Source organism: Scyliorhinus torazame, chromosome 21, assembly GCF_047496885.1.
Source record: "Scyliorhinus torazame isolate Kashiwa2021f chromosome 21, sScyTor2.1, whole genome shotgun sequence".
Classification (NCBI taxonomy): Eukaryota; Metazoa; Chordata; class Chondrichthyes; order Carcharhiniformes; family Scyliorhinidae; genus Scyliorhinus; species Scyliorhinus torazame.
The window spans coordinates 8,837,019-8,864,638 of NC_092727.1; the positions used below are offsets into that span (position 1 = coordinate 8,837,019).

At 49.6% G+C, this 27,620-nt stretch overlaps 1 protein-coding gene across 1 annotated transcript in view; it reads right to left on the minus strand.

The window, feature by feature from the left end:
* LOC140398729 (uncharacterized) overlaps positions 1-27,620 on the minus strand; it is an 86,161-nt gene that overhangs the window by 43,172 nt on the left and 15,369 nt on the right. The window contains exon 2 of the mRNA XM_072487745.1: positions 12,865-12,918. Within this exon, the coding sequence (XP_072343846.1) occupies positions 12,865-12,913 (49 nt within the window). The 5' untranslated portion in view covers positions 12,914-12,918. The remainder of the gene's footprint in view (positions 1-12,864; positions 12,919-27,620) is intronic.

A 27,620-nucleotide genomic window follows, 5' to 3' on the forward strand; every position in this document is an offset into this window, starting at 1 on the left:
CACACCCACACTCAGACACACACACACACACTCAGACACACCCACACCCACACTCAGACACACACACATTCAGACACACACACATATTCAGACACTCAGACACACACACACCCACACACACCCACACTCAGACACACACACACCCACACTCAGACACACCCACACACCCACTCAGACACACACCCACACACTCAGACACACACCCACACTCAGACACACACACCCACACTCAGACACACACACCCACACTCAGACACACACACACCCACACTCAGATACACACACACTCAGACACACACACACCCACACTCAGACACACACACACACACACACACTCAGACACACACACACCCACACTCAGACACACACCCACACACTCAGACACACACACACCCACACTCAGACACACACACACCCACACTCAGACACACACACACACACACTCAGACACTCGGACACACACACACACTCGGACACACACACACACTCGGACACACACACACATTCGGACACACACACACACTCGGACACACACACACATTCAGACACACACACACACACTCAGACACACACACTCAGACACACACACTCAGACACACACACTCAGACACACACACTCAGACACACACACTCAGACACACACACAGACACACACACAGACACACACACACCCACACTCAGACACACACACACCCACACTCAGACACACACACACCCACACTCAGACACACACACACCCACACTCAGACACACACACACCCACACTCAGACACTCAGACACCCACACTCAGACACCCACACTCAGACACCCACACTCAGACACCCACACTCAGTCACCCACACTCAGTCACCCACACTCAGTCACCCACACTCAGTCACCCACACTCAGTCACCCACACTCAGTCACCCACACTCAGTCACCCACACTCAGTCACCCACACTCAGTCACCCACACTCAGTCACCCACACTCAGTCACACACACACTCAGTCACACACACACTCAGTCACACACACACTCAGACACACACACACTCAGACACACACACACTCAGACACACACACACTCAGACACACACACACACACTCAGACTTAATACACACACTCAGACACACGCCCACATACTCAGATGGAAAGAGAGACACTCGAATGCACAATAATCTATAAAATACACACAAAATACTCACAACTCTATTTGACACATTTCAAATGGCAGAAACCCAGGACTGTGGAGTGTGATTGAAGTGACATAGAGCGACTAAAGACAGAGAGTAACAGAGAGTTGGAGACGGAAACACATCGACAAAGACAGGTACAAAGACACACACAGAGAAACAGCAAGACACAGAGATGTTACTATTTGAAACAGTAAAACTAGCCAAATCTACTGTTCATAATTTACCTTTGGATGTTTTCACAGTCTGGGACAATGTGATGATATAGGCCACAGTGATGTAGCCCACATCTCTCACTGTGACACTGATATAGCCCACACCCCTCATTATAACATTGCTATACCCCGCACTGTAACATTGATATAGCCCACACCCCTGAATGTAACATTGATATACCCCGCACTGTAACACTGATATAGCCCACACCCCTGAATGTAACATTGATATACCCCTCACTGTAACACTGATATAGCCCACACCCCTCATTATAACATTGATATACCCCGCACTGTAACACTGATATAGCCCACACCCCTGAATGTAACATTGATATACCCCGCACTGTAACACTGATATACCCCTCACTGTAACACTGATATACCCCGCACTGTAACACTGATATAGCCCACACCCTTGAATGTAACATTGATATAACCCTCACTATAACACTGATACACCCCGCACTGTAACACTGATATACCCCTGAATGTAACACTGATATACCCCTCACTGTAACACTGATATACCCCGCACTGTAACACTGATATACCCCACACCCCTGAATGTAACATTGATATAACCCTCACTATAACACTGATATACCCCTCACTGTAAAACTGATATACCCCGCACTGTAACACTGATATACCCCGCACTGTAACACTGATATACCCCGCACTGTAACACTGATATACCCCGCACTGTAACACTGATATACCCCGCACTGTAACACTGATATACCCCGCACTGTAACACTGATACACCCCGCACTGTAACACTGATACACCCCGCACTGTAACACTGATACACCCCACACCCCAGAATGTAACATTGATGTACCCCTCACTGTAACACTGATATACCCCTCACTGTAAAACTGATATACCCCGCACTGTAACACTGATATACCCCGCACTGTAACACTGATATAACCCGCACTGTAACACTGATACACCCCGCACTGTAACACTGATACACCCCACACCCCAGAATGTAACATTGATGTACCCCTCACTGTAACACTGATACACCCCGCACTGTAACACTGATACACCCCGCACTGTAACACTGATACACCCCGCACTGTAACACTGATACACCCCGCACTGTAACACTGATACACCCCGCACTGTAACACTGATACACCCCGCACTGTAACACTGATACACCCCGCACTGTAACACTGATACACCCCGCACTGTAACACTGATACACCCCGCACTGTAACACTGATACACCCCGCACTGTAACACTGATACACCCCGCACTGTAACACTGATACACCCCGCACTGTAACACTGATACACCCCGCACTGTAACACTGATACACCCCGCACTGTAACACTGATACACCCCGCACTGTAACACTGATACACCCCGCACTGTAACACTGATACACCCCGCACTGTAACACTGATACACCCCGCACTGTAACACTGATACACCCCGCACTGTAACACTGATACACCCCGCACTGTAACACTGATACACCCCGCACTGTAACACTGATACACCCGCACTGTAACACTGATACACCCCGCACTGTAACACTGATACACCCCGCACTGTAACACTGATACACCCCGCACTGTAACACTGATACACCCCGCACTGTAACACTGATACACCCCGCACTGTAACACTGATACACCCCGCACTGTAACACTGATACACCCCGCACTGTAACACTGATACACCCCGCACTGTAACACTGATACACCCCGCACTGTAACACTGATACACCCCGCACTGTAACACTGATATACCCCGCACTGTAACACTGATATACCCCACACCCCTGAATGTAACATTGATATACCCCTCACTGTAACACTGATATACCACGCACTGTAACACTGATATACCCCGCACTGTAACACTGATATACCCCTACCTGTAACACTGATATACCTCTCACTGTAACACTGATATACCCCACACCCCTCACTGTAACATTGATATAGCCCACACCCCTCACTGTAACACTGATATACCCCGCACTGTAACACTGATACACCCCGCACTGTAACACTGATACACCCCGCACTGTAACACTGATACACCCCGCACTGTAACACTGATACACCCCGCACTGTAACACTGATACACCCCGCACTGTAACACTGATACACCCCGCACTGTAACACTGATACACCCCGCACTGTAACACTGATACACCCCGCACTGTAACACTGATACACCCCGCACTGTAACACTGATACACCCCGCACTGTAACACTGATACACCCCGCACTGTAACACTGATACACCCCGCACTGTAACACTGATACACCCCGCACTGTAACACTGATACACCCCGCACTGTAACACTGATACACCCCGCACTGTAACACTGATACACCCCGCACTGTAACACTGATACACCCCGCACTGTAACACAGATATACCCCTCACTGTAATACTGATATACCCGCACTGTAACACTGATATACCCCGCACTGTAACACTGATATACCCCACACCTCTGAATGTAACATTGATATACCCCTCACTGTAACACTGATATACCCCGCACTGTAACACTGATATACCCCGCACTGTAACACTGAAATACCCCGCACTGTAACACTGATATACCCCGCACTGTAACACTGATATACCCCTCACTGTAACAGTGATATACCCCACACCCCTCACTGTAACATTGATATAGCCCACACCCCGCACTGTAACACTGATATACCCCGCACTGTAACACTGATGTACCCCGCACTGTAACACTGATGTACCCCGCACTGTAACACTGATGTACCCCGCACTGTAACACTGATGTACCCCGCACTGTAACACTGATGTACCCCGCACTGTAACACTGATGTACCCCGCACTGTAACACTGATGTACCCCGCACTGTAACACTGATATACCCCGCACTGTAACACTGATATACCCCGCACTGTAACAGTGATATACCCCACACCCCTCACTGTAACATTGATATAGCCCACACCCCTCACTGTAACACTGATATAACCCTCACTATAACACTGATATACCCCGCACTGTAACACTGATATACCCCGCACTGTAACACTGATACACCCCGCACTGTAACACTGATATACCCCGCACTGTAACACTGATATAGCCCACACCCTTGAATGTAACATTGATATACCCCGCACTGTAACACTGATATACCCTGCACTGGAACACTGATATACCCCTCACTGTAACACTGATATACCCCACACCCCTGAATGTAACATTGATATAACCCTCACTATAACACTGATACACCCCGCACTGTAACACTGATATACCCCTGAATGTAACACTGATATACCCCTCACTGTAACACTGATATACCCCGCACTGTAACACTGATATACCCCGCACTGTAACACTGATATACCCCTCACTGTAACACTGATATAGCCCACGCCCCTGAATGTAACATTGATATACCCCGCACTGTAACACTGATATAGCCCACACCCCTGAATGTAACATTGATATACCCCTCACTGTAACACTGATATAGCCCACACCCCTCATTATAACATTGATATACCCCGCACTGTAACACTGATATAGCCCACACCCCTGAATGTAACATTGATATACCCCGCACTGTAACACTGATATACCCCTCACTGTAACACTGATATACCCCGCACTGTAACACTGATATAGCCCACACCCTTGAATGTAACATTGATATAACCCTCACTATAACACTGATACACCCCGCACTGTAACACTGATATACCCCTGAATGTAACACTGATATACCCCTCACTGTAACACTGATATACACCGCACTGTAACACTGATATACCCCACACCCCTGAATGTAACATTGATATAACCCTCACTATAACACTGATATACCCCTCACTGTAAAACTGATATACCCCGCACTGTAAAACTGATATACCCCGCACTGTAACACTGATATACCCCGCACTGTAACACTGATATAACCCGCACTGTAACACTGATACACCCCGCACTGTAACACTGATACACCCCGCACTGTAACACTGATACACCCCACACCCCAGAATGTAACATTGATGTACCCCTCACTGTAACACTGATACACCCCGCACTGTAACACTGATACACCCCGCACTGTAACACTGATACACCCCGCACTGTAACACTGATACACCCCGCACTGTAACACTGATACACCCCGCACTGTAACACTGATACACCCCGCACTGTAACACTGATACACCCCGCACTGTAACACTGATACACCCCGCACTGTAACACTGATACACCCCGCACTGTAACACTGATACACCCCGCACTGTAACACTGATACACCCCGCACTGTAACACTGATACACCCCGCACTGTAACACTGATACACCCCGCACTGTAACACTGATACACCCCGCACTGTAACACTGATACACCCCGCACTGTAACACTGATACACCCCGCACTGTAACACTGATACACCCCGCACTGTAACACTGATACACCCCGCACTGTAACACTGATACACCCCGCACTGTAACACTGATACACCCCGCACTGTAACACTGATACACCCCGCACTGTAACACTGATACACCCCGCACTGTAACACTGATACACCCCGCACTGTAACACTGATACACCCCGCACTGTAACACTGATACACCCCGCACTGTAACACTGATACACCCCGCACTGTAACACTGATACACCCCGCACTGTAACACTGATACACCCCGCACTGTAACACTGATACACCCCGCACTGTAACACTGATACACCCCGCACTGTAACACTGATATACCCCACACCCCTGAATGTAACATTGATATACCCCTCACTGTAACACTGATATACCACGCACTGTAACACTGATATACCCCGCACTGTAACACTGATATACCCCGCACTGTAACACTGATATACCTCTCACTGTAACACTGATATACCCCACACCCCTCACTGTAACATTGATATAGCCCACACCCCTCACTGTAACACTGATATACCCCGCACTGTAACACTGATATACCCCGCACTGTAACACTGATACACCCCGCACTGTAACACTGATACACCCCGCACTGTAACACTGATACACCCCGCACTGTAACACTGATACACCCCGCACTGTAACACTGATACACCCCGCACTGTAACACTGATACACCCCGCACTGTAACACTGATACACCCCGCACTGTAACACTGATACACCCCGCACTGTAACACTGATACACCCCGCACTGTAACACTGATACACCCCGCACTGTAACACTGATACACCCCGCACTGTAACACTGATACACCCCGCACTGTAACACTGATACACCCCGCACTGTAACACTGATACACCCCGCACTGTAACACAGATATACCCCTCACTGTAATACTGATATACCCGCACTGTAACACTGATATACCCCGCACTGTAACACTGATATACCCCACACCCCTGAATGTAACATTGATATACCCCTCACTGTAACACTGATATACCCCGCACTGTAACACTGATATACCCCGCACTGTAACACTGATATACCCCGCACTGTAACACTGATATACCCCGCACTGTAACACTGATATACCCCTCACTGTAACAGTGATATACCCCACACCCCTCACTGTAACATTGATATAGCCCACACCCCGCACTGTAACACTGATATACCCCGCACTGTAACACTGATGTACCCCGCACTGTAACACTGATGTACCCCGCACTGTAACACTGATGTACCCCGCACTGTAACACTGATGTACCCCGCACTGTAACACTGATGTACCCCGCACTGTAACACTGATGTACCCCGCACTGTAACACTGATATACCCCGCACTGTAACACTGATATACCCCGCACTGTATCAGTGATATACCCCACACCCCTCACTGTAACATTGATATAGCCCACACCCCTCACTGTAACACTGATATAACCCTGCACTGTAACACTGATATACCCCGCACTGTAACACTGATACACCCCGCACTGTAACACTGATATACCCCGCACTGTAACACTGATATACCCCGCACTGTAACACTGATATACCCCGCACTGTAACACTGATATACCCCGCACTATAACACTGATATAGCCCACACCCCTCACTGATACACACACAGCAGGCGCGGGTGGGGGGGGGGGGGGGGGGGGGGGGGGCTCTGATCCCCTTGGAGACCCCCACGTGTGCTGTACTGTCTGTCCCTGTTTGTTGGGACCAGCACCAAACAGCGCTTTCCCGAGGTTCCCGAAGCGAAGTGATTGAATCCCAAAGCCTGAGGTACCTCGGGAATCTGCACATTACAGTGAGGCTAACCGCCTCGCTCCAATATGCAGATTTGCCAAACGTTGATCCCACCCATTATGGACAGGATTTACATCACAACGTCTCACGAGATTGCACTGAATCTCGCTGTAACACTGATATACCCCGCACTGTAACACTGATACACCCCGCACTGTAACACTGATATACCCCGCACTGTAACACTGATACACCCCGCACTGTAACACTGATATACCCCGCACTGTAACACTGATATACCCCGCACTGTAACACTGATATACCCCGCACTGTAACACTGATATACCCCGCACTGTAACACTGATATACCCCGCACTGTAACACTGATATACCTCCAAGCCAAGTCCCGCGGGATGGACCATGTCTATTTCATGCTGGCGGGACTGGCTGAAAACGGGTGGCTGCTCGGCGCATCGGGGCCCGGAGAATTGCCGGGGTGGCCGCTCTCAGCGGCCCCCTACCGGCGCGGCGCAATACCCGCCCTCGCCCAAAAACCGGCGCCGGAGAATTCAGCAGCCGGCATCGGAGCAGCGGGGTGGGAATCACGCGGCTCCCCCCCCGGTGATTCTCCGACCCGGCGGGGAGTCGGAGAATCCCGCCCATAGTCTTTTTATGGTTCAATTCATAGATTATCATAGAATTGACAGTGCAGAAGGAGGCCATTCGGCCCATCGAGTCTGCACTGGCTCTTGGAAAGAGCACCCTACCCAGGTTCAACACCTCCACCCTATCCCCCTAACCCAATAACCCCACCCAACACTATGGGCAATTTTGGACACTAAGGGCAATTTAGCATGGCCAATCCACCTAACCTGCACATCTTTGGACTGTGGGAGGAAACCGGAGCACCCGGAGGAAACCCACGCACACACGGGGAGGATGTGCAGACTCCGCACAGACAGTGACCCAAGCTGGGAATCGAACCTGGGACCCTGGAGCTGTGAAGCAATTGTGCTATCCACAAGGCTACCGTGCTGCCTTTTTCATTTGCCATTTTCCTGATCACCTGACCAGCCCATCTATATCGCCTGTAATCTAAGGCCTTGCTCCCCATTATTTACCACTCTGCCAAATGTTGTGTCACACAGAGTGGCATCGGCAAATTGCAAACTTACTTCTCATACCTCCTACATTCACATCCAGATCATTAATGAACACTACAAACAATAGGGGCCAGCACCGATCCCTGGGCAACACCGCTGGGCACAGGCTACCGGTCACAAAGACAACCTTCAACCATCACCCACTGCCTCCTACCCCTGGGCCAGGTTTGGATCCAGTTTGCCAAACTGCCCTGGATTCCATCAACGTCCCATGTGAGACCTTGCCAAAAGCCTGACTAAAGTCCATGTGGCCTACCGCATCTACTCCCTAGTCATCTCCTTAAAACATTCAAGGGACTGTGTAAGACAGGGGGTGGGATTCTCCATTGCCTGACTCCGATATCGTGAAACGCGATTGGGTGGAGAATGGAGGTTCTGATGCCAAAATTGCTGCGGGTGCCGATTTGACGGCAAATTGTGATTCTCCGTCACCTCGACAGCAGCATCAATGCGTTCTGGAGCGGATGTACAGTAAACACCGTTTGCATATGATTAGCGGCCCCGACCCGGTATTCCCCGGGGCCTCCGTGATTCTCCCGGTGTCGCGGTTCACTCGTGCTTTCAAAAATCGGGGAACTAACGTGGTGGCTGCTGAGGGAAAGCGGGAGCGAGAGGGGGTAGGACATGGAGAGTAGCAGCTGCGCGATGCTGGGCTGGACACTGGCCGGGCTGGCTGGGGTGGCGGGAGTATCTGCCGGGGCCGGCGAGGGGCGGGTACGGGGGGAACAGACCGAGTGGCCGGGGTGACCCCCCCCCCCCCGGACTGGAGCGGTGTCCAGGCACGAACCGCCATTGCCGCGGCCATCTTGCTACGCACTCACTGACCATCCACCTTGGCCCCTGGTTCTGCAGAGAGACACCTGCTGTATCGGCGTAATTGGCACCCCACCCCCGCACCCCACCCTCCACCCCACCCCCCGGCCACAGCCCCCCACCAACCCAGCTGCCATCCACCGGCGGCCCACCCAGGGCAACACCCACAGTAGCCCCTACCGGGGCGTGGTGCATACCCATGGCGAGGGCGGTGCCAGCCAACAGTACACCTGGCATCAGGGATGGGCGCCGGGGCCAGAGGCCCTCAATGTGCTGCCCATCGATGGGGCCAGGAGTGTGGAGACGGCGTGGAAGGGCGGGGGCAGAGTCCGTGGTGCCAACCGGGGGCACCATGTAGCCCGTTGGACCTGGTTGGGCACGGGGGGTACGCAGCATGCTAACATGTCGACCTTTCACCCCCTGCAGACAACGGGTATTGGAATTCAGCCAGCAATGGTGGCCTTTCTGCTAGTCACTGCAGCGGGCGCTTCTCGAGGGGGAGGAGGAGGCTGCAGCAGCAGAGCGGGCACCAACGGAGTGGCAGCAGCGGAGCGGGCAGCAGCGGAGTGGGCAGCAGCGGAGCCGGCAGCAGCGGAGTGGGCAGCAGCGGAGCCGGCAGCAGCGGAGCGGGCAGCAGCGGAGCGGGCAGCAGCGGAGCGGGCAGCAGCGGACATCAGTGGAGTGGGCAGCAGCGGAGCGGGCAGCAGCGGAGCGGGCAGCAGCGGAGCGGGCAGTGGAGCGGGCAGCAGTGGAGTGGGCAGCAGTGGAGCGGGCAGCAGCGGAGCCGGCAGCAGCGGAGTGAGCAGCAGAGGGACAGGTGGCAGCTGCCCAAGATGGAGAGCCGGCTGCCCAACAGGCCGAGGAGGGGGAGGTGTCAAGGAGGAGCCGCATGAGGCCTCATGTGTACCGGCAGCGCCTGTCATTCGAGGACCTGCCGGACTGGGCATGGCATCGAAGGCTCCGGCTGAGCAGGGAGGCAGTGCGACATATCTGCCAGATGATGGCAAGCCTGGCACCACGGGGGTATGGGGGAGGACACCCGCTCCCAGTGACTGTCAAGGTGATGGTTGCCCTCCACCTTTACGTGACGGGGTCGTTCCAGGCACCGAGTGGGGATCTCACAGAGCTCGGTGCACAGGTGTATCCGCGCAGTCACGGAGGCAGCCCTCGGTGCACAGGTGTATCCGCGCAGTCACGGAGGCAGCCCTCGGTGCACAGGTGTATCCGCGCAGTCACGGAGGCAGCCCTCGGTGCACAGGTGTATCCGCGCAGTCACGGAGGCAGCCCTCTGTGCACAGGTGTATCCGCGCAGTCACAGAGGCAGCCCTCGGTGCACAGGTGTATCCGCGCAGTCACGGAGGCAGCCCTCGGTGCACAGGTGTATCCACCCAGTCACGGAGGCCCTATATGCCCAGGCGGATCAATACATCTATTTCAATATGGACCGAACGCATTAGGATGCCCAGGCAGTGGGTTCCGCCACTATCGCTGATATGCCCCAGGTCGACGGGATGCATGTCCCCCTAAGAGCACTTGTAGATGACAGGCCGCTCTACACAAACTGAACGGGGTTCCACTCGATGAACTTGCAGCTGATATGTGACCATCAGCTGCGCATCATACACGTCTGCACTGATACCCGGGCAGTGTGCATGATGCCTTCATCCTGGCACACTCGGCCATTCCTGGCATGGGGGACGGGAGGGACGGGGTGGGGGCGGGGGCGGGTGGTAGAGACCAGGCCTCCCACAGGGTCCGCCTGCCCATTTCCCCCCCCTTCCCCGGCCAGCTTAGACCAGTCCACCCCTCCCACCTACCAGACAGAGCACCAAGGCTGGCGCTTATCATGAACGAATATATAGAGATTTGTGCCCCAGCCCCTATAACTAAACGATTTGCCTACATATCTGCACTTCTGTCTCTCCCTGACTGGGGGCCTATCGTACACTCCCAGCAATGTGATCGCCTCCCTTTTTGTTACCCATATAGATTCATTTAAGGAACCGAAGATATCATCCCTGACTACTGCCGTGATGTTCTCCCTAATCAATTAATGCAATTCCTCCTCTTTCGCCTCCCTCCCCCTCTATCACTCCTGAAATGTCTGCAGTCTGGCAGATTCAGCTGCCAGTCTTGCTCTTCTTTCAATCAAGTTTCAGTGATTGCAATAACGTCACAATTACAAGCGCTGATCAACACTCCATCAGTTCATCAGTCTTACCCGGCCTTTCATTGAAATAAATCCAATTTAGCCTGTCAATCCTCCCGTGTGCCTTTTCAAAGCCCTGTCAGCCCTCCCCACTGGACCTGCCTGGTTTATTCTCTATATTTGACTCAATTTTCTCACCCACTTACTTGGGACCCCACCCACCTTCCAAATGGGTTTAAAGTCTGCCCTGTGGCATGAACAAACCTCCCTGCTAGGATATTTGTCCCCCTCCAATTCATGTGCAACCCATCCCGCTTTTACAGTTCTCATCTACCCCAGAAACGGTCCCAATGATCCAAGTATCTAAAACCCTCCCTCCTGCACCATCCCTCTAGCCACACATTAATCTGACCTGTCCTCCGATTTCTATACTCACTCGTTCGTGGCACAGGAAGTAATCCCAAGATCACAACATTAGAGGTCCTGTTTTTTAACCTTCTGCCTAACTCCCTAAGTTCACGTGGCAGGACCGCATCCTTCTTTCTACCTCCGTCATTTGTACCAATGTGAACTGTCACCTCTGCCTCACAGTTCTCCTTTAGAATGCCCTGTACACCCCATGCCCCTCACGCAACATTTAAGAGATAAGAGTTTCGGTGCCCACCCTCTGCTTTTGAACATGCCAGTTCAAGCGTTGACCCGTGCTAATTTTGTGTAATGAAACCTGGGCAGTAATTTTTTTTTCTTTTTTAACTTTAGAGTGTCCAATTCATTTTCCCCAATTAAGGGGCAATTTAGCGCGGCCAATCCACCTAGCCTGCACATCTTTGGGTTGTGGGGGCGAAGCCCACACAGACACGGGGAGAATGTGCAAACTCCACACGGACAGTGACCCAGAGCCGGGATTGAAGCTGGGACCTCGGCGCCGTGAGGCGGCAGGGCTAACCCACAGCGCCACCGTGCTGCCACCTGGGCAGTGATTAACGAGAATGTGCGAGAGGAGCAGTGTCGGTGTTTGTGTGCTGAGGAACCACATGCGCGTAGATTCCCGTTTTGCACACACGAACCCCATTTGGTAACTGACAGGACAAGAGTAACAAATTGGAGTGCAGATTTCCCACCTTGGGTATGTCACTTACCAGCTAGATGAACCAGCCCACAACACAGAACAAACACGCAGGCTTCCATGGTGTCTAGAAAATAAATAAAGCAGTGGAGTTTTTAAAATGAAAGAATTTCGAGAACAGGTAACGTTGCCTCGGCTGAGTTACAGGCCGAGCCTGGAGAGGCCTGGTGGATTTTAAATGCTTCAACCTACCACCTGCAAGGTAGCACCCACAAAAAGCAAATGTTACTTGAAACAATTACAATGAAAATCTGCCCACATGGCCGAGGAATTAAGAAAAGAAAGGAAAAAGACTGCTCAGGTCTACATTCGGGGATAATGGTTCAATATATCAGGGACTGGTTTAGCACAGTGGGCTAAAGAGCTGGCTTGCAGCAGCACGGTTCAATTCCCGTACCGGCCTCCCCGAACAGGCTCCGGAATGTGGCGACTAGGGGCTTTTCACAGTAACTTCATTGAAGCCTACTCGTGACAATAAGCGATTATTATTATATCTCATCCCAGACAAATTCTTAAGTCGTGTTGCCAACTCTCCAGGGATTGTCCTGCAGGCTTCTGGAATTGAAGATTAATTTTCAGGACCTGCTAAAAGCAAAACCCAGGGGAAAAAAAATCACAAAGAACATTTTTAAAAATGTGTCTTTTTAATTACTTTGAGTTATTCGTTACAAACATATGAAACATGGAGATAGAGGGTTGGATTGACAGTCAGAAACTATCCAATCCAATAATGAAGAGTCTGTTTCCCTTCTGATTGGTTGTGGGAAGGCTGACACTGGACATGTTGGGCGATCAATTGGACGTGAATGAGGAGGTGGGGTCATTGGAAACAGGTGGTCATGTGATAACACTGACGGCAGTTTACATCCCACCCCATGCGAACGTGAAAATCGCACTGGACGAAATATTCATCACCACAAATAGCCTTGAAACAGAACATCCCGAGGCCTTGTTCATTGTAGCTGAGGACTTCAATCAGGCCAAGCTCAAGATCATACTACCAAGTTACCACCAACACGTCACCTGTTCCACCAGAGGCCCAAACATCCTGGACCACTGCTACACAAATATCAGACATGCCTACCGCTCTATAGCCCGCCCACACTTTGGCAAATCTGACCACAAAGCTCTGCTCCTGCTCCCGGCTTAAAAGCAAAAACTGAAGCGGGAGAATCCGTCAAAGAAAGTCGGGCATTGTTGGTCTGAGGAATCGAGTGATCTCCTACGGGACTGCTTAGAGTCAGTGGACTGGGCAGTATTTAAAAACTCTGCGACCAGCCTGAACGAGTACGCCACTACAGTAACTGACTTCATGAGTAAGTGTGCAGAAGACTGTGTGTCAAAGAAGCAAATCCGCGTGTTTCCCAACCGGAAACCCTGGATGAACGGGGATATTCACGGCTTGCTGAAGTCTAGGTCTGAGGCGTTCAAGTCAGGCGACCCTGAGCTCTACAAGAAAGCCAGATATGATCTAAAGAAATCCATCAAAGATGCCAAAAGACAGTACCGGACCAAGCTCGAGTCCCAGGCTAGCCACACGGACCCCCGCCGTCTATGGCAAGGTCTGCAAGACATAACGGGCTACAAGATGAAGGCATGTAAAATAGTCGGCTCCAACGCACCCCTCCCTGATGAGCTCAATGCATTCTATGCCCGCTTTGAGCAAGAGGTCAGCAAGAGCAAGCCCTCCACCCCAGAACCTCAGATGAACTTGTAACTGAGATCACCATTGCAGACGTCAGAGCAGCCTTCTCGAAGGTCAACCCACGGAAAGCCACTGGCCCGGATGGGCACTCAGGTCTTGCGCGGATCAGCTGGCGGGGGTATTCGCAGACATCTTCAACCTCTCTTTACAACAATCTGAGGTCCCTATCTGCTGCAAGAAGACGACCATCATCCCTGTACCAAAGAAAAGCCAAGCAGCGTGCCTTAATGACTTTCGTCCAGTGGCTCTGACATCCATCATCATGAAGTGCTTCAAAAGGTTAGTCATGGCACGAATCAACTCCGGCCTCCCGGATTGCCTTGATCCACTACAGTTCGCCCACCGCTGCAACAGGTCCACAGCAGACGCCATCTCCATGACCCTGCACTCTACCCTGGAACACCTAGATGACAAAGACACCTATGTCAGACTCCTATTCATCGTCGACAGCTCAGCCTTCAACACCATCATTCCTATGAAACTCATCTCCAAACTCCGTGGCCTTGGCCTCGGCTCCTCCCTCTGCGACTGGATTCTGAACTTTCCAACCCACAGGCCACAATCAGTAAAGATAGGCAACAACACCTCCTCCACGATCGTCCTCAACACCGGTGCCACACAAGGCTGTGTCCTCAGCCCCCTACTATACTCCTTATACACCTATGACTGTGTGACCAAATTCCCCTCCAACTCGATTTTCAAATTTGCTGATGACACCACCGTAGTGGGTCGGATTTCAAACAATGACGAGTCAGAGTACAGGAATGAGATAGAGAATCTGGTGAACTGGTGCGATGACAATAATCTCTCCCTCAATGTCAACAAAACGAAGGAGATTGTCATCGACTTCAGGAAGCGTAGTGGAGAACATGCCCCTGTCTACATCAATGGGAAGGAAGTAGAAAGGGTGGAGAGCTTCAAGTTTTAAGGTGTACAGATCACCAACAGCCTGTCTGTCCCCCCCCATGCCGATACTATAACCTGGGATTCATGTCACATTACATTCATCCCCCACCATCTGGCCTGCAAAATCCTACCAACTGTCCTGGCTTGATACAATTCACACCTCTTTAACCTTGGGGTTACCCCATCTCTGGATCTGTAAAGATTTAATCACCTGCTAATGCTCGCATTCCTAGCATTGTTTGGCATCTTTGAATTTGTCTATATATGTGTTTCTGGAACAGACCTCTTCATTCACCGGAGGAAGGAGCAGCGCTCTGAAAGCTAGTGACATCGAAACAAACCTGTTGGACTTTAACCTGGTGTTGTAAGACTTCGTACTGTGCTCACCCCAGTCCAACGCCGGCATCTCCACATCATGCCGATACTATAGTTACGAAAGCCCACCAACGACTCTACTTTCTCAGAAGACTGAGGAAATTTGGCATGTCAGCTACGACCCTCACCAACTTCTACAGATGCACCATAGAAAGCATTCTTTCTGGTTGTATCACAGCTTGGTATGGAGCCTGCTCTGCCCAAGACTGCAGGAAACTACAAAAGGCTGTGAATGTAGCCCAGTCCATCACGCAAACCAGCCTCCCATCCATTGACGCTATCTATAATTCCCGCTGCCTCAGAAAGGCAGCCAGCATAATTAAGACCCCACACACCCCGGACATACTCTCTTCCACCTTCTTCCGTCAGGAAAAAGGTACCAAAGTTTGAGGTCACGTACCAACTGACTCAAGAACAGCTTCTTCCCTACTGCCATCAGACTTTTGAATGGAGCTACCTCGCATTAAGTTGCTCTTTTCTCTACACCTTGCTATAACTGGAGCATTATATTCTGCAGTCTCTCCTTCCTTCCCTATGTACGGTACGCATTGTTTGTACAGCATTCAAGAAACAATACTTTTCACTGTATACTGATACATGTGACAATAATAAATCAAATCAAATCAAAGAAGATGGCGGTGAGATTGACAGCAACCTCCCATGCACTCAGGAAGACTGCCACACCCATAGCCCAGTTGAAAGAATGCTTGATGCCCAAGAAACTGTTGGCGGCAATGTGTCTTCATCCTCTAGAGAAGAGGAAGATCACAAAGAAAAGCTATCCCATATTCAAGGCTGACATTTCCATGCAGCACTAATTGTCCGGATTGTAGATTGAACCTTCAAATGAATCCTGCTCTATCTACCCGGCATTGAAGAGTTCTTCCAGATCTTCACCAAAGTTCTCCCACCAAATTAGCCCGACTAAAAACAGATAATCCGGACATTGGGAAGGTAAGGAACAGGGATAGCTTATCCTGTCCCATCATTATTCAATCAGATCATAGAATCCCTACAGTGTACAAGGAGGCCATTCGGTCCATCGAGCCTGCACCGACCCTCCGAAAGAGCACCCTACCTAGGCCCACACCCCCACCCTATCCCCGTAACCCCATCTAACCTTTTGGAAACTAAGGGATAATTTAGCATGACCAATCCATCTAACTTGCACATCTTTGGAGTGTGGGAGGAAACCGGAGCAGCCGGAGGAAACCCTCACGGACATGAGCAGAACATGCAAACTCCACAGTCACCCAGGGTTGTAATCGAACCCGGGTCCCTGGCGCTGTGAGGCAGCCATGCTAACCACTGTGCCACCCCAACTTCTACCTCAACTTCACTTTTCCGCTCTGTCCCCTCATCCCTTGGGCGTCATTCTCCGACCCCCCGCCGGGTCGGAGAATGGCCGTAGGCCGCCGTGAATCCCGCCCCTGCCCCCGCCGAAGTCTCCGGTACCGGAGATTTGGCCGGGGGTGGGAATCGGGCCGCGCCGGTTGGCGGGATCCCCCGCTGGATTCTCCGGCCCGGATGGGCCGAAGACCTGCCCAGAAATTGCCTGTCCCGCCGGCGTAAATCAAAGCTGGTATTTACCGGCGGGACCAGGCGGCGTGGGCGGGCTCCGGAGTCCTGGGGGGGGGGGGGGGGGGGGGGGGTGCGGGGCGATCTGACCCGGGGGGTGCCCCCACGGTGGCCTGGCCCGCGATCGGGGCCCACCGATCCGAGGGCGGGCCTGTGCCATGGCGGAGGCGGAAGAGACTCTCCCCACTGCGCATGCGCGGGAAACTGACAGCGGCCGCTGACGCTCCCGCGCATGCGCCGGGAAACTGTCAGCGGCCGCTGATGCTCCCGCACATGCGCCGCATTTCCGCGCCAGCTCGCGGGGCAACAAACGCCATTTCCGCCAGCTGGTGGGGCGGAAATCCCTCCGGCGTTGGCCTAGCCCCTCAATGTTGGGGCTAGGCCGCCAAAGATGCGGAGCATTCCGCACCTTTGGGCCGGCGCGATGCCCGTCTGATTGGCACCGTCTTTGGCGCCAGTCGGCGGACATCGCGCCGTTGGGGGAGAATTTTGCCCCTTAATTCTGCTGCTCATTATCATTTGCTTTACACTATCGCACAAAGTGAACATTCATCCGTTGAGCGCAGTGCTCTTTCTTTTCTTTATTCTTTCATGGGATGTGGGCATTGTTGGCAAATAACATGTGTTGCCTACCCCGAGCTGCCTTTGCTGGGCCATTTCAGAGGGCAATTAAGAGTCACAGTGCTGTGAGTCTGGAGTCACATGTAGGTCAGACCAGGTAAGGACAGCAGGTGTCATCCTCGAAAGGACATTAATGAACATTATCAGAGGGAGATGGTGACATCATTAAGAGAGACGGTACATTGTTGGGGATGCTATCCGTTCAGACGGGATACTAAATCAAGGCCCGATACCTGATTGTTCCATTAGATATTAAAGATTCCATGATACACTTGGAAGCGATAGTGAGATTCCTTTGCCAATATTCCTTCCTCAATTGACACCAAAACCAAATTAATTGTTCAATCGTCTAATATATTTTTATCAGTCAAATCTTCAAAATCCGTGCTTCCACCTTGCCACCATGTTATGTTTTTCTCTTTGATGTAAACGTAACAATCAGACACGGATTAGTGAAACAATGTTGGTTCAGTATTTGAAGATACAGATGATGTTCTATGCAAGGCTGTGAGGCACGTATCTGACCTCAACCAATGCAAGTCACGGGACTAATGCATCATATGGTACAAACATACGTGTGAACATATGAATTAGGAGCAGGACTTGGCCACTCGGCCCCTCGAGCCTGCTCCACCATTCATTAAGGTCATGGCTGATCTGATTGTAATCTCAACCCCACATTCCCACTTGCCACCCCTGTCCACCCTGTTTGCTTATCAATAATCTACCCGACTGCTTCCACCGCCTTTTGAGGAAGAGTTCCAGAGACTCACAGCCCTCTGAAAGAAAAGGGTTCTCATCTCTCTCCGAAATGGGCGATCCATTATTTTTAAACAGTGTCTCCGGAGTTATAGATTTTCCCACAAGAGCAAACATCCTCACCACATCGACCCCGCCAAGACCACCCAGGATCTTGTTTGTTTCAATCAAGTTGCTTCTGACTCTTCTAAACTCCAGCCGATACAAGCCTAACCTCTCCAACCTTCCCTCATAAGACAACCTGCTTATTCCAGGTATTACCCTAGTAAACCTTCTATGAACTGCTTCCAACACATTTACAACCTTCCTCAGATAAGACGACCAATACAGTACCCCAGGTGTGCTCTTATCAATGTCCGACATCTCTGAAGCATAACCTCCCTACTTTTGTCTTGGATCGTCTTCTCCGGGAATGTTTGATGAGGACAGTGTAGAGGAAGCTTTACTCTGCACCCTAACTTGTATTGTACCCGCCCTGGGATTGTTTGATGAGTAGAGAGGGGTAAGGAAATGCCAAATTGGATATCTTGCTCATAATCTAAAATAGTGCCTCAAGTTGAGGGTATCATTGGAATTAGTCAATTAAACGCAGGTATCAGCATAATTTCCTGTATTGTGTTTTCCCTTAACAGTCAGCAAAATATTGTTTTCTGGAATGTTCTGGGTGCATTTGTTTTGCATTTGCAAGAGGACATTTAAATTACAAAGGAGCAGCATCAAGGACAGCAGAAAATTAGAGAGAGGATCAGTTTATGTACATGAAAAGGCCGATTAGGCTGTGAGAGCTTTGTATCTTCACTTGACTAATCTCGAAGTACTGAATTAGAATGCCACAATTCTTAAGCGGCGGAATAGTCTCCTCAACATATTCCAAAGGAGCCATCAATTTTTTTTAAATAAGAAAAATGACTTGGCTTTCTGCCCAGACTCAGCTCAATGATACAACTGCTTCCATTCAGTGCCTTCATTAAAAGCAGCCTTCGTCTGTGGCATATTAACAGAGCTGTCTTCCTTCCAGGATTCTCCTCGAATCCCCATGCAATGGAGATTGAGCTCCAGGACTTGACTATGAGCAACATTCGGGAGCAAAATCTAAGCAGCATTAAAAAAATAAATGTACAAATACTGGTTGAAGTGCGGGGTGGGGGGGGGGACGGGACAAGACTGCTGTACCAAGAATCAATAAAGAACCACCCACTACCATCTACAAGATGCACTGTAGCAACTCACCAAGGTTCTTTTGACAGTACCTTTCAAACCCGGGACCTCTACCATCTCAAGGGCTACAGATGAATAGGAACGCCACCACCTGCAAGTTCACCCCAAGCCACCGAAATTTGGAAATATGTTGCCATTCCTTCACTGGCACTGGGGAAATTACCTTCCCTAACAGCACTGTGGGTGCACCTACACCACATCGACTGCAATGGTTGAATATATCACCAATAACCCAGTCAACGGGAAAATAATTTCCATTTACCAAACGCCTTAGGACATTTTGGGTGCTTTTTCAACCAATTAAGTACTTTTTGAAGTGCAGTCACTGTTGTAATGTGGCAAACGCAGCAATCAATTTGTGCACAGCAAGCTCCCACAAACTGTAATGAGATAATGAGCAGATTATCTGTCTTTGTGCCGTTGGGGTGAGGGATGAATATTGGTCAGGATGTTAGGGAGAACACCCCTGCTCTTAAACAAAGTAGAATTATAGATTGATGCAAGATCCTTACATCCACCCAAGGGCAGACTGGACAGCCCCAACAGTGCTGTTGTCTGTCAGTACCTCATTCAGTATCAGCTGGAGGCTGTGCCCAATCTCTGGTGTGGGATTTGAACCCACATTTTCTGATGCAGGAGGCAAGAGCTACCAAGTGAGGGAGGACAGACACTATGCCCAAAGAATGAGCACTCACAGTGAAGCAGCAGACAATGATTGTGTACCCCCAGTTCTCTGTACCTTTTGGGGGTGGGGTGGGTGCGCAGCATAGGCTGTAGCTGGAAACAAGGTTTAAAAAGTTGCAAAATGGAAACCTGGTCAGGGTGGGGAGAATTATTTTCTCCGAAGATGTATCTTCTTGACTCCCTCCACTCTGTTGGAAGGACTAACACTGACCACAACAAACAAAACTCCTATCAGTCAATCATTTAGATGCACTGCCATTGGGCCAAGAAGCTCCATGTGCGATCCCTCACCACATTCTCTGATAGGCAGCTTTCTGGAGATGAAGCCCGATGGACTTGGGGGGTGGGCAGTTGGACCCCAACAGGATTTGGTGACTGCAGAACTGGATGGAGTAGGAGTGCCGGCTGATCATATGGTTTAAGATCTCAGGACCAGCGTAAGATACCCGAATCTTGTTTTTTCACAGCAAGAAGCCCCACAACACTAGGTTAAAGTCCAACAGGTTTGTTTTGAATCACTAGCTTTCGGAGCACTGCTCCTTCCTCTGGTGAATGACGAGGTGGGATCCAGAAACATATATATATATATATATATATATACAGATGTTGTAATTATCAATACATAGGTGTTGTAAGACTTCCCACCGTGCTCACCCCAGTCCAACGCCGGCATCTCCACCTCATGCCTATTAAAGATGGCGGTCTTTAACATGGGCCGGTGATGCCCAGCTCGATTCAAATAGCGGACTGGGAAGTCCTTTTCCGAGGTTTGTACTTGCACAACATGTTTTAAAAAACCTCCACTCACCCGGCAGATCGATCGGTGACCCAGGTCAGAGCAATGTGGTAACGGCGACAGTTCTTTATTCGATTTGCGGTCGGTAAACAAAAAATGCGGAAAGCAGGCACCGATCGATCTGCCGGAGGAGTGGAGGGTTTTTAAATTACATTCTCTCTTACTGGAGATAGTCATTGCTCGGCACTTAAGTGGCGTGAATGTTACGTGCCACAATCAGCCCAAACCTGGATTTTGCCCAGATCTTGCTGCATTTAGAAACTGACTGCTTCATGTAGACATAAATACACAACGTTAGGATTTGGTTTAATCTCCTGATACCGGTTTTTACTTTCTTTTTGCTCAGAAACTGTTTCGAATTTATATAGTACTTCGCAATAATGAAATGGTTAAAGCCGATTGTTCAGCTCCACACTCCCACCTATCTCCTGTAGCCTACACCCAAAGGGTTTCTGTGTGGTGAGGTAGCTGAAGCCACATGTCCAAAGCTCTACTTTAAGGATGCTCACAAGTGATGTGAAGATTCGAAACATCGATTCTTGCAGCCGGGAGCTAACACCAACAACGTTCCCCAAAGACACCTGATAATCACTCCATGTGCGGAAGCTGCCCTCCACAGATTGGTCTCTTCTGCTATCAGCAGAATTGCACCATGTGAAGCTACCCCATCGCCAAGGGAATTGATTTGCTGCAGACCCATCATCTTATTTATACAGATGGAAAGGTGCTGTCGAAGATGGCTCCATCCTGCCCGGCGGAAGACTAACAGCAAATTGAAATGTTTGACTGTACATAACCACCCACTGTTGCACCAATGTGACACTGCTACAAACAGTGCTACAATGTGACACTGGATCCAGTGCTACAAACAGTGCTACAATGTGACACTGGATCCAGTGCTACAAACAGTGCTACAATGTGACACTGGATCCAGTGCTACAAACAGTGCTACAATGTGACACTGGATCCAGTGCTACAAACAGTGCTACAATGTGACATTGGATCCAGTGCTACAAACAGTGACTGGATGTTTCCCCGAGCAAGATAACTCTTGACTGTGACAGGTAGCTGAATGTGACAGCTAGCTACTGCTTTGTTGTGTTCAGTCTGTAATAAAGCAGACACAATGCCAAGGCAAAGATCTGATGTAACCTATACATCTAAGGTGGCTTCCCTGCCCTCTCCATTATGGACTAAAATCGCTACACGATGTTTAGTGAGTACAGTTCTAAAAAGCATCATTTAATGTAATAGTGCACGCTGCAGATTTCATGCTGTGCTTTGTGCGCTGGTTACAGAATAGCCTCTCACATTTGGATGATGTTGGGCTCTGGTTCTTGGCATTAAGAGGATGAAATATAAAGAGAGCAGGCGAGCCAATGCTCTACCTTAATCCTGTAGTCAGTCAGTCCAGAACTGTTGTCTATTTCATATTTTATCTGTCCCAACTGCTGAAATCAAAATTCAAGAGGCGTATTTGACATTTGAAGCATTAAAAGCAGCAAAATCTTTTGATGAATGTGCTCACTCGCCCCTCCCATCGAACCCGCTCGCCCCCTATCAAATCCCCCCCCCCCCCACCCCCATCCCACCAAACCCACTCCCCCGCCCCTGCCCTGCCCCTCCTCCCCAATAACCTAGTCTCACCACGCCAGTGCTTGAGCAATGTGGTTGAGGCCACAAAGAGAATTTCGTCACTCGGAAAGCGAAGCTCATCTCAGGCACTGCCATCACATAATAATATAATAGTCTTTATTAGTGTCACAAGGAGGCTTACATTAACCCTGCAATGAAGTTACTGTGAAAATCCCCTCGCACTACGAATAATCTAGGAGACCGGATTAACATTTGAACCTTTGTTCAGTCGGGCTGAAATTCAGTTCAAACCAACGAGTCTTACCCTGGCTATTGTTATATTACGTGATTGTAATATCTCGTTACTCTTTTGCTTACTGCCAGAATGGTCTGATGGTTGTAGTTCAGTAAAACTATCAGTCTTCAAATTAAGCAAATAACATTTATTGAATAACAAATATAAATATCTACGGGTTTGTTCACTCTTCTACAACTATAACTGATAATTAAATAAATAAGAAGTATAAGTCATGTTTAACTACACGTGCCATCTAAGCTATATCTCTAACACTCTGCTCACTAGTCACTCCTGATACAAAGAGGCGGGAATCTCCTCTGAGTGCAGGTTATACACATGGATCTGGTGCTGCCATCTAGTGGTTGGCTCGCACTATAGTACAGATGTTAACCCTTTACATACCAGCAGATATACAGATCACTACAGCTTTATGTGGTGAAAATAAGTTCATTCCGTTTGACGTGCCATCGATCTGAAACACCAACTCGGCTTCTCTGTCCACAGCTCCTGCCCGACGAGCTGAGTATTTCCAGCATTTTCTGTTGTTCTCAGGGGTAAGGGTTGAAGTCTGGAGAGAGCTGTACCAGGAGGGGAACCCCACCAGATGGGCTGTCCTTTATTAACAGATCATCCAACCTTCTCACCGCCTCTCAGTTGGAACAGACGACCATTCGGCCCCTTCAACCATTCCTACCATTCAATGAGATCATGGTTCAGCTGTTACTTAACGCCACCCATCTTGGCTCTTTACCTTTCGCTAGCAACACTGTAAAACCTATCACAATCTTGGATTTAAAATAATTAAGCCATTATAGAACATAGAAAAATACAGCACAGAACAGGCCCTTTGGCCCACGATGTTGTGCCGAACTTTTGTCCCAGATTAAGAACAAATTAATCTACACCCCATCATTCTACCGTAATCCATGTACCTATCCAATAGCCGCTTGAAGGTCCCTAATGTTTCCGACTCAACTACTTCCACAGGCAGTGCATTCCATGCCCCCACTACTCTCTGGGTAAAGAACCTACCTCTGACATCCCCCTATATATTCCACCATTCACCTTAAATTTATGTCCCCTTGTAATGGTTTGTTCCACCCGGGGAAAAAGTCACTTACTGTCTACTCTATCTATTCCCCTGATCATCTTGTAAACCTCTATCAAGTCGCCCCTCATCCTTCTCCGTTCCAATGAGAAAAGGCCTAGCATCCTCAACCTTTCCTCGTAAGACCTACTCTCCATTCCAGGTCCTGGTAAATCTCCTTTGCACCTTTTCCAAAGTTTCCACATCTTTCCTAAAATGAGGCGACCAGAACTGCACACAGTACTCCAAATATGGCCTTACCAAGATTTTGTACAGCTGCATCGTCACCTCACGATTTAATCCCTCTGCTAATGAACGCTAGAATACCATAGGCCTTCTGCACAGCTCTATCCACTTGAGTGGCAACTTTCAAAGATCTCTGAACATAGACCCCAAGATCTCTCTGCTCCTCCACATTGCCAAGAACCCTACCGTTAACCCTGTATTCCGCATTTCCAGTCAACAAAAAGTCTCCATTGGCGATGTAATAGGAACTGGTTATAAAGCAGTGAGCATCCTGCCCCAAGAGCTCGAAAAGGGGGTCATTTGGGCAGTCACAATCCAGTTCACAGATATAGGTGGACTGCACTAAGATGATTGATGCAGGTAGGGCGGTGGCTGTTGTCTATATGGACTTCAGTAAGGCCTTTGACAAGGTCCCTCATGGCAGACTGGTACAAAAGGTGAAGTCACACGGGATCAGGGGTGAGCTGGCAAGGTGGATACAGAACTGGCTAGGTCATAGAAGGCAGAGAGTAGCAAAGGAAGGGTGCTTTTCTGATTGGAGGGCTGTGACTAGTGGTGTTCCACAGGGATCAGTGCTGGGACCTTTGCTGTTCATAGTATATATCAATGATTTGGAGGAAAATGTAACTGGTCTGATTAGTAAGTTTGCAGACGACACAAAGGTTGGTGGAATTGCGGATAGCGATGAGGACTGTCAGAGGATACAGCAGGATTTAGATAGTTTGCAGACTTGGACGGAGAGATGGCAGATGGAGTTTACTCCGGACAAATGTGAGGTCATGCATTTTGGAAGGTCTAATGCAGGTAGGGAATATACAGTGAATGGTAGAACCCTCAAGAGTATTGACAGTCAGAGAGATTGAGGTGTACAGGTCCACAGGTCACTGAAAGGGGCAACACAGGTGGAGAAGGTAATTAAAAAGGCATATGGCATGCTTGCCTTCATTGGCCGGGGCATTGAGTATAAGAATTGGCAAGTCATGTTGCAGCTGTATAGAACTTTAGGCCACATTTGTAGTATAGTGTTCAATTCTGGTCGCCACACTACCAGAAGGATGTGGAGGCTTTAGAGAGGGTGTAGAAGAGATTTAGAACATAGAACATAGAACAATACAGCGCAGTACAGGCCCTTCGGCCCACGATGTTGCACCGAAACAAAAGCCATCTAACCTACACTATGCCATTATCATCCATATGTTTATCCAATAAACTTTTAAATGCCTTCAATGTTGAGTTCACTACTGTAGCAGGTAGGGCATTCCACGGCCTCACTACTCTTTGCATAAAGAACCTACCTCTGACCTCTGTCCTATATCTATTACCCCTCAGTTTAAAGTTATGTCCCCTCGTGCCAGCCATTTCCATCCGCGGGAGAAGGCTCTCACTGTCCACCCTATCCAACCCCCTGATCATTTTGTATGCCTCTATTAAGTCTCCTCTTAACCTTCTTCTCTCCAACGAAAACAACCACAAGTCCATCAGCCTTTCCTCATAAGATTTTCCCTCCATCCCAGGCAACATCCTGGTAAATCTCCTCTGCACCCGCTCCAAAGCCTCCACGTCCTTCCTATAATGCGGTGACCAGAACTGTACGCAATACTCCAAATGCGGCCGTACCAGAGTTCTGTACAGCTGCAACATGACCTCCTGACTCCGGAACTCAATCCCTCTACCAATAAAGGCCAACGCTCCATAGGCCTTCTTCACAACCTTATCAACCTGGGTGGCAACTTTCAGGGATCTATGTACATGGACACCTAGATCCCTCTGCTCATCCACACTTTCAAGAACTTTACCATTAGCCAAATATTCCTCATTCCTGTTATTCCTTCCAAAGTGAATCACCTCACACTTCTCTACATTAAACTCCATTTGCCACCTCTCAGCCCAGCTCTGCAGCTTATCTATATCCCTCTGTAACCTGCTACAACCTTCCACACTATCGACAACACCACCGACTTTAGTATCGTCTGCAAATTTACTCACCCACCCTTCTGCGCCTTCCTCTAGGTCATTGATAAAAATGACAAACAGCAACGGCCCCAGAACAGATCCTTGTGGTACTCCACTTGTGACTGAATATAAATTTACCAGGATGTTGCCTGGTATGGAGGGCATTAGCTATGAGGAGCGGTTGAATAAACTTGGTTTGTTCTCACTGGAACGACGGAGGTTGAGGGGCGACCTGATAGAGATCTACAAAATTCTGAGGGGCATAGACAGAGTAGATAGTCAGAGGCTTTTCCCCAGGGTAGAGGGGTCAATTACTAGGGGGCATAGGTTTAAGGTACGAGGGGCAAGGGTTAGAGGAAATGTACGAGGCAAGTCTTTGCCTGGAACCCGCTGCCGGAGGAGGTGGTGGAAGCAGGGACGATAGTGACGTTTAAGGGGCATCTTGACAAATACATGAATAGGATGGGAATAGAGGGATATGGACCCTGGAAGTGCAGAAGATTTTAGTATAGACGGGCAGCATGGTCGGCACAGGCTTGGAGGGCTGAAGGGCCTGTTCTTGTGCTGTACTTCCTTTGTTCTTTGTTTTGTTTGCAGTGGTTCATGGCGGCAGTTCACTATTTTCCATTAACACAGCCATCAGATCCTTCCAAGACACGCCAATGACCCCGGGCAGTAGGAGTGGTTCAACCACGTGAAGGAAAGAAAGTTGGAGCCTCTACCATTCTTCTCCGTGGCTACAGTCTACAACGTACATGGAAAGTTCATGTTCGACTCCAAGTGAACTATAATACCATCACCACGCGCATCCATTTTAAATAGACAAACACCCATTGACCAAATTAGACAGCAGAAGGCATTTCTGACGGTTGGCAACAACTTTATTTGTGACACTGTAGCTCAGTACAAATACCAATTTCTCCTCTTCCCCTCTGGATCGTCCCCTTGTCCAGGGGGACACCCCACTG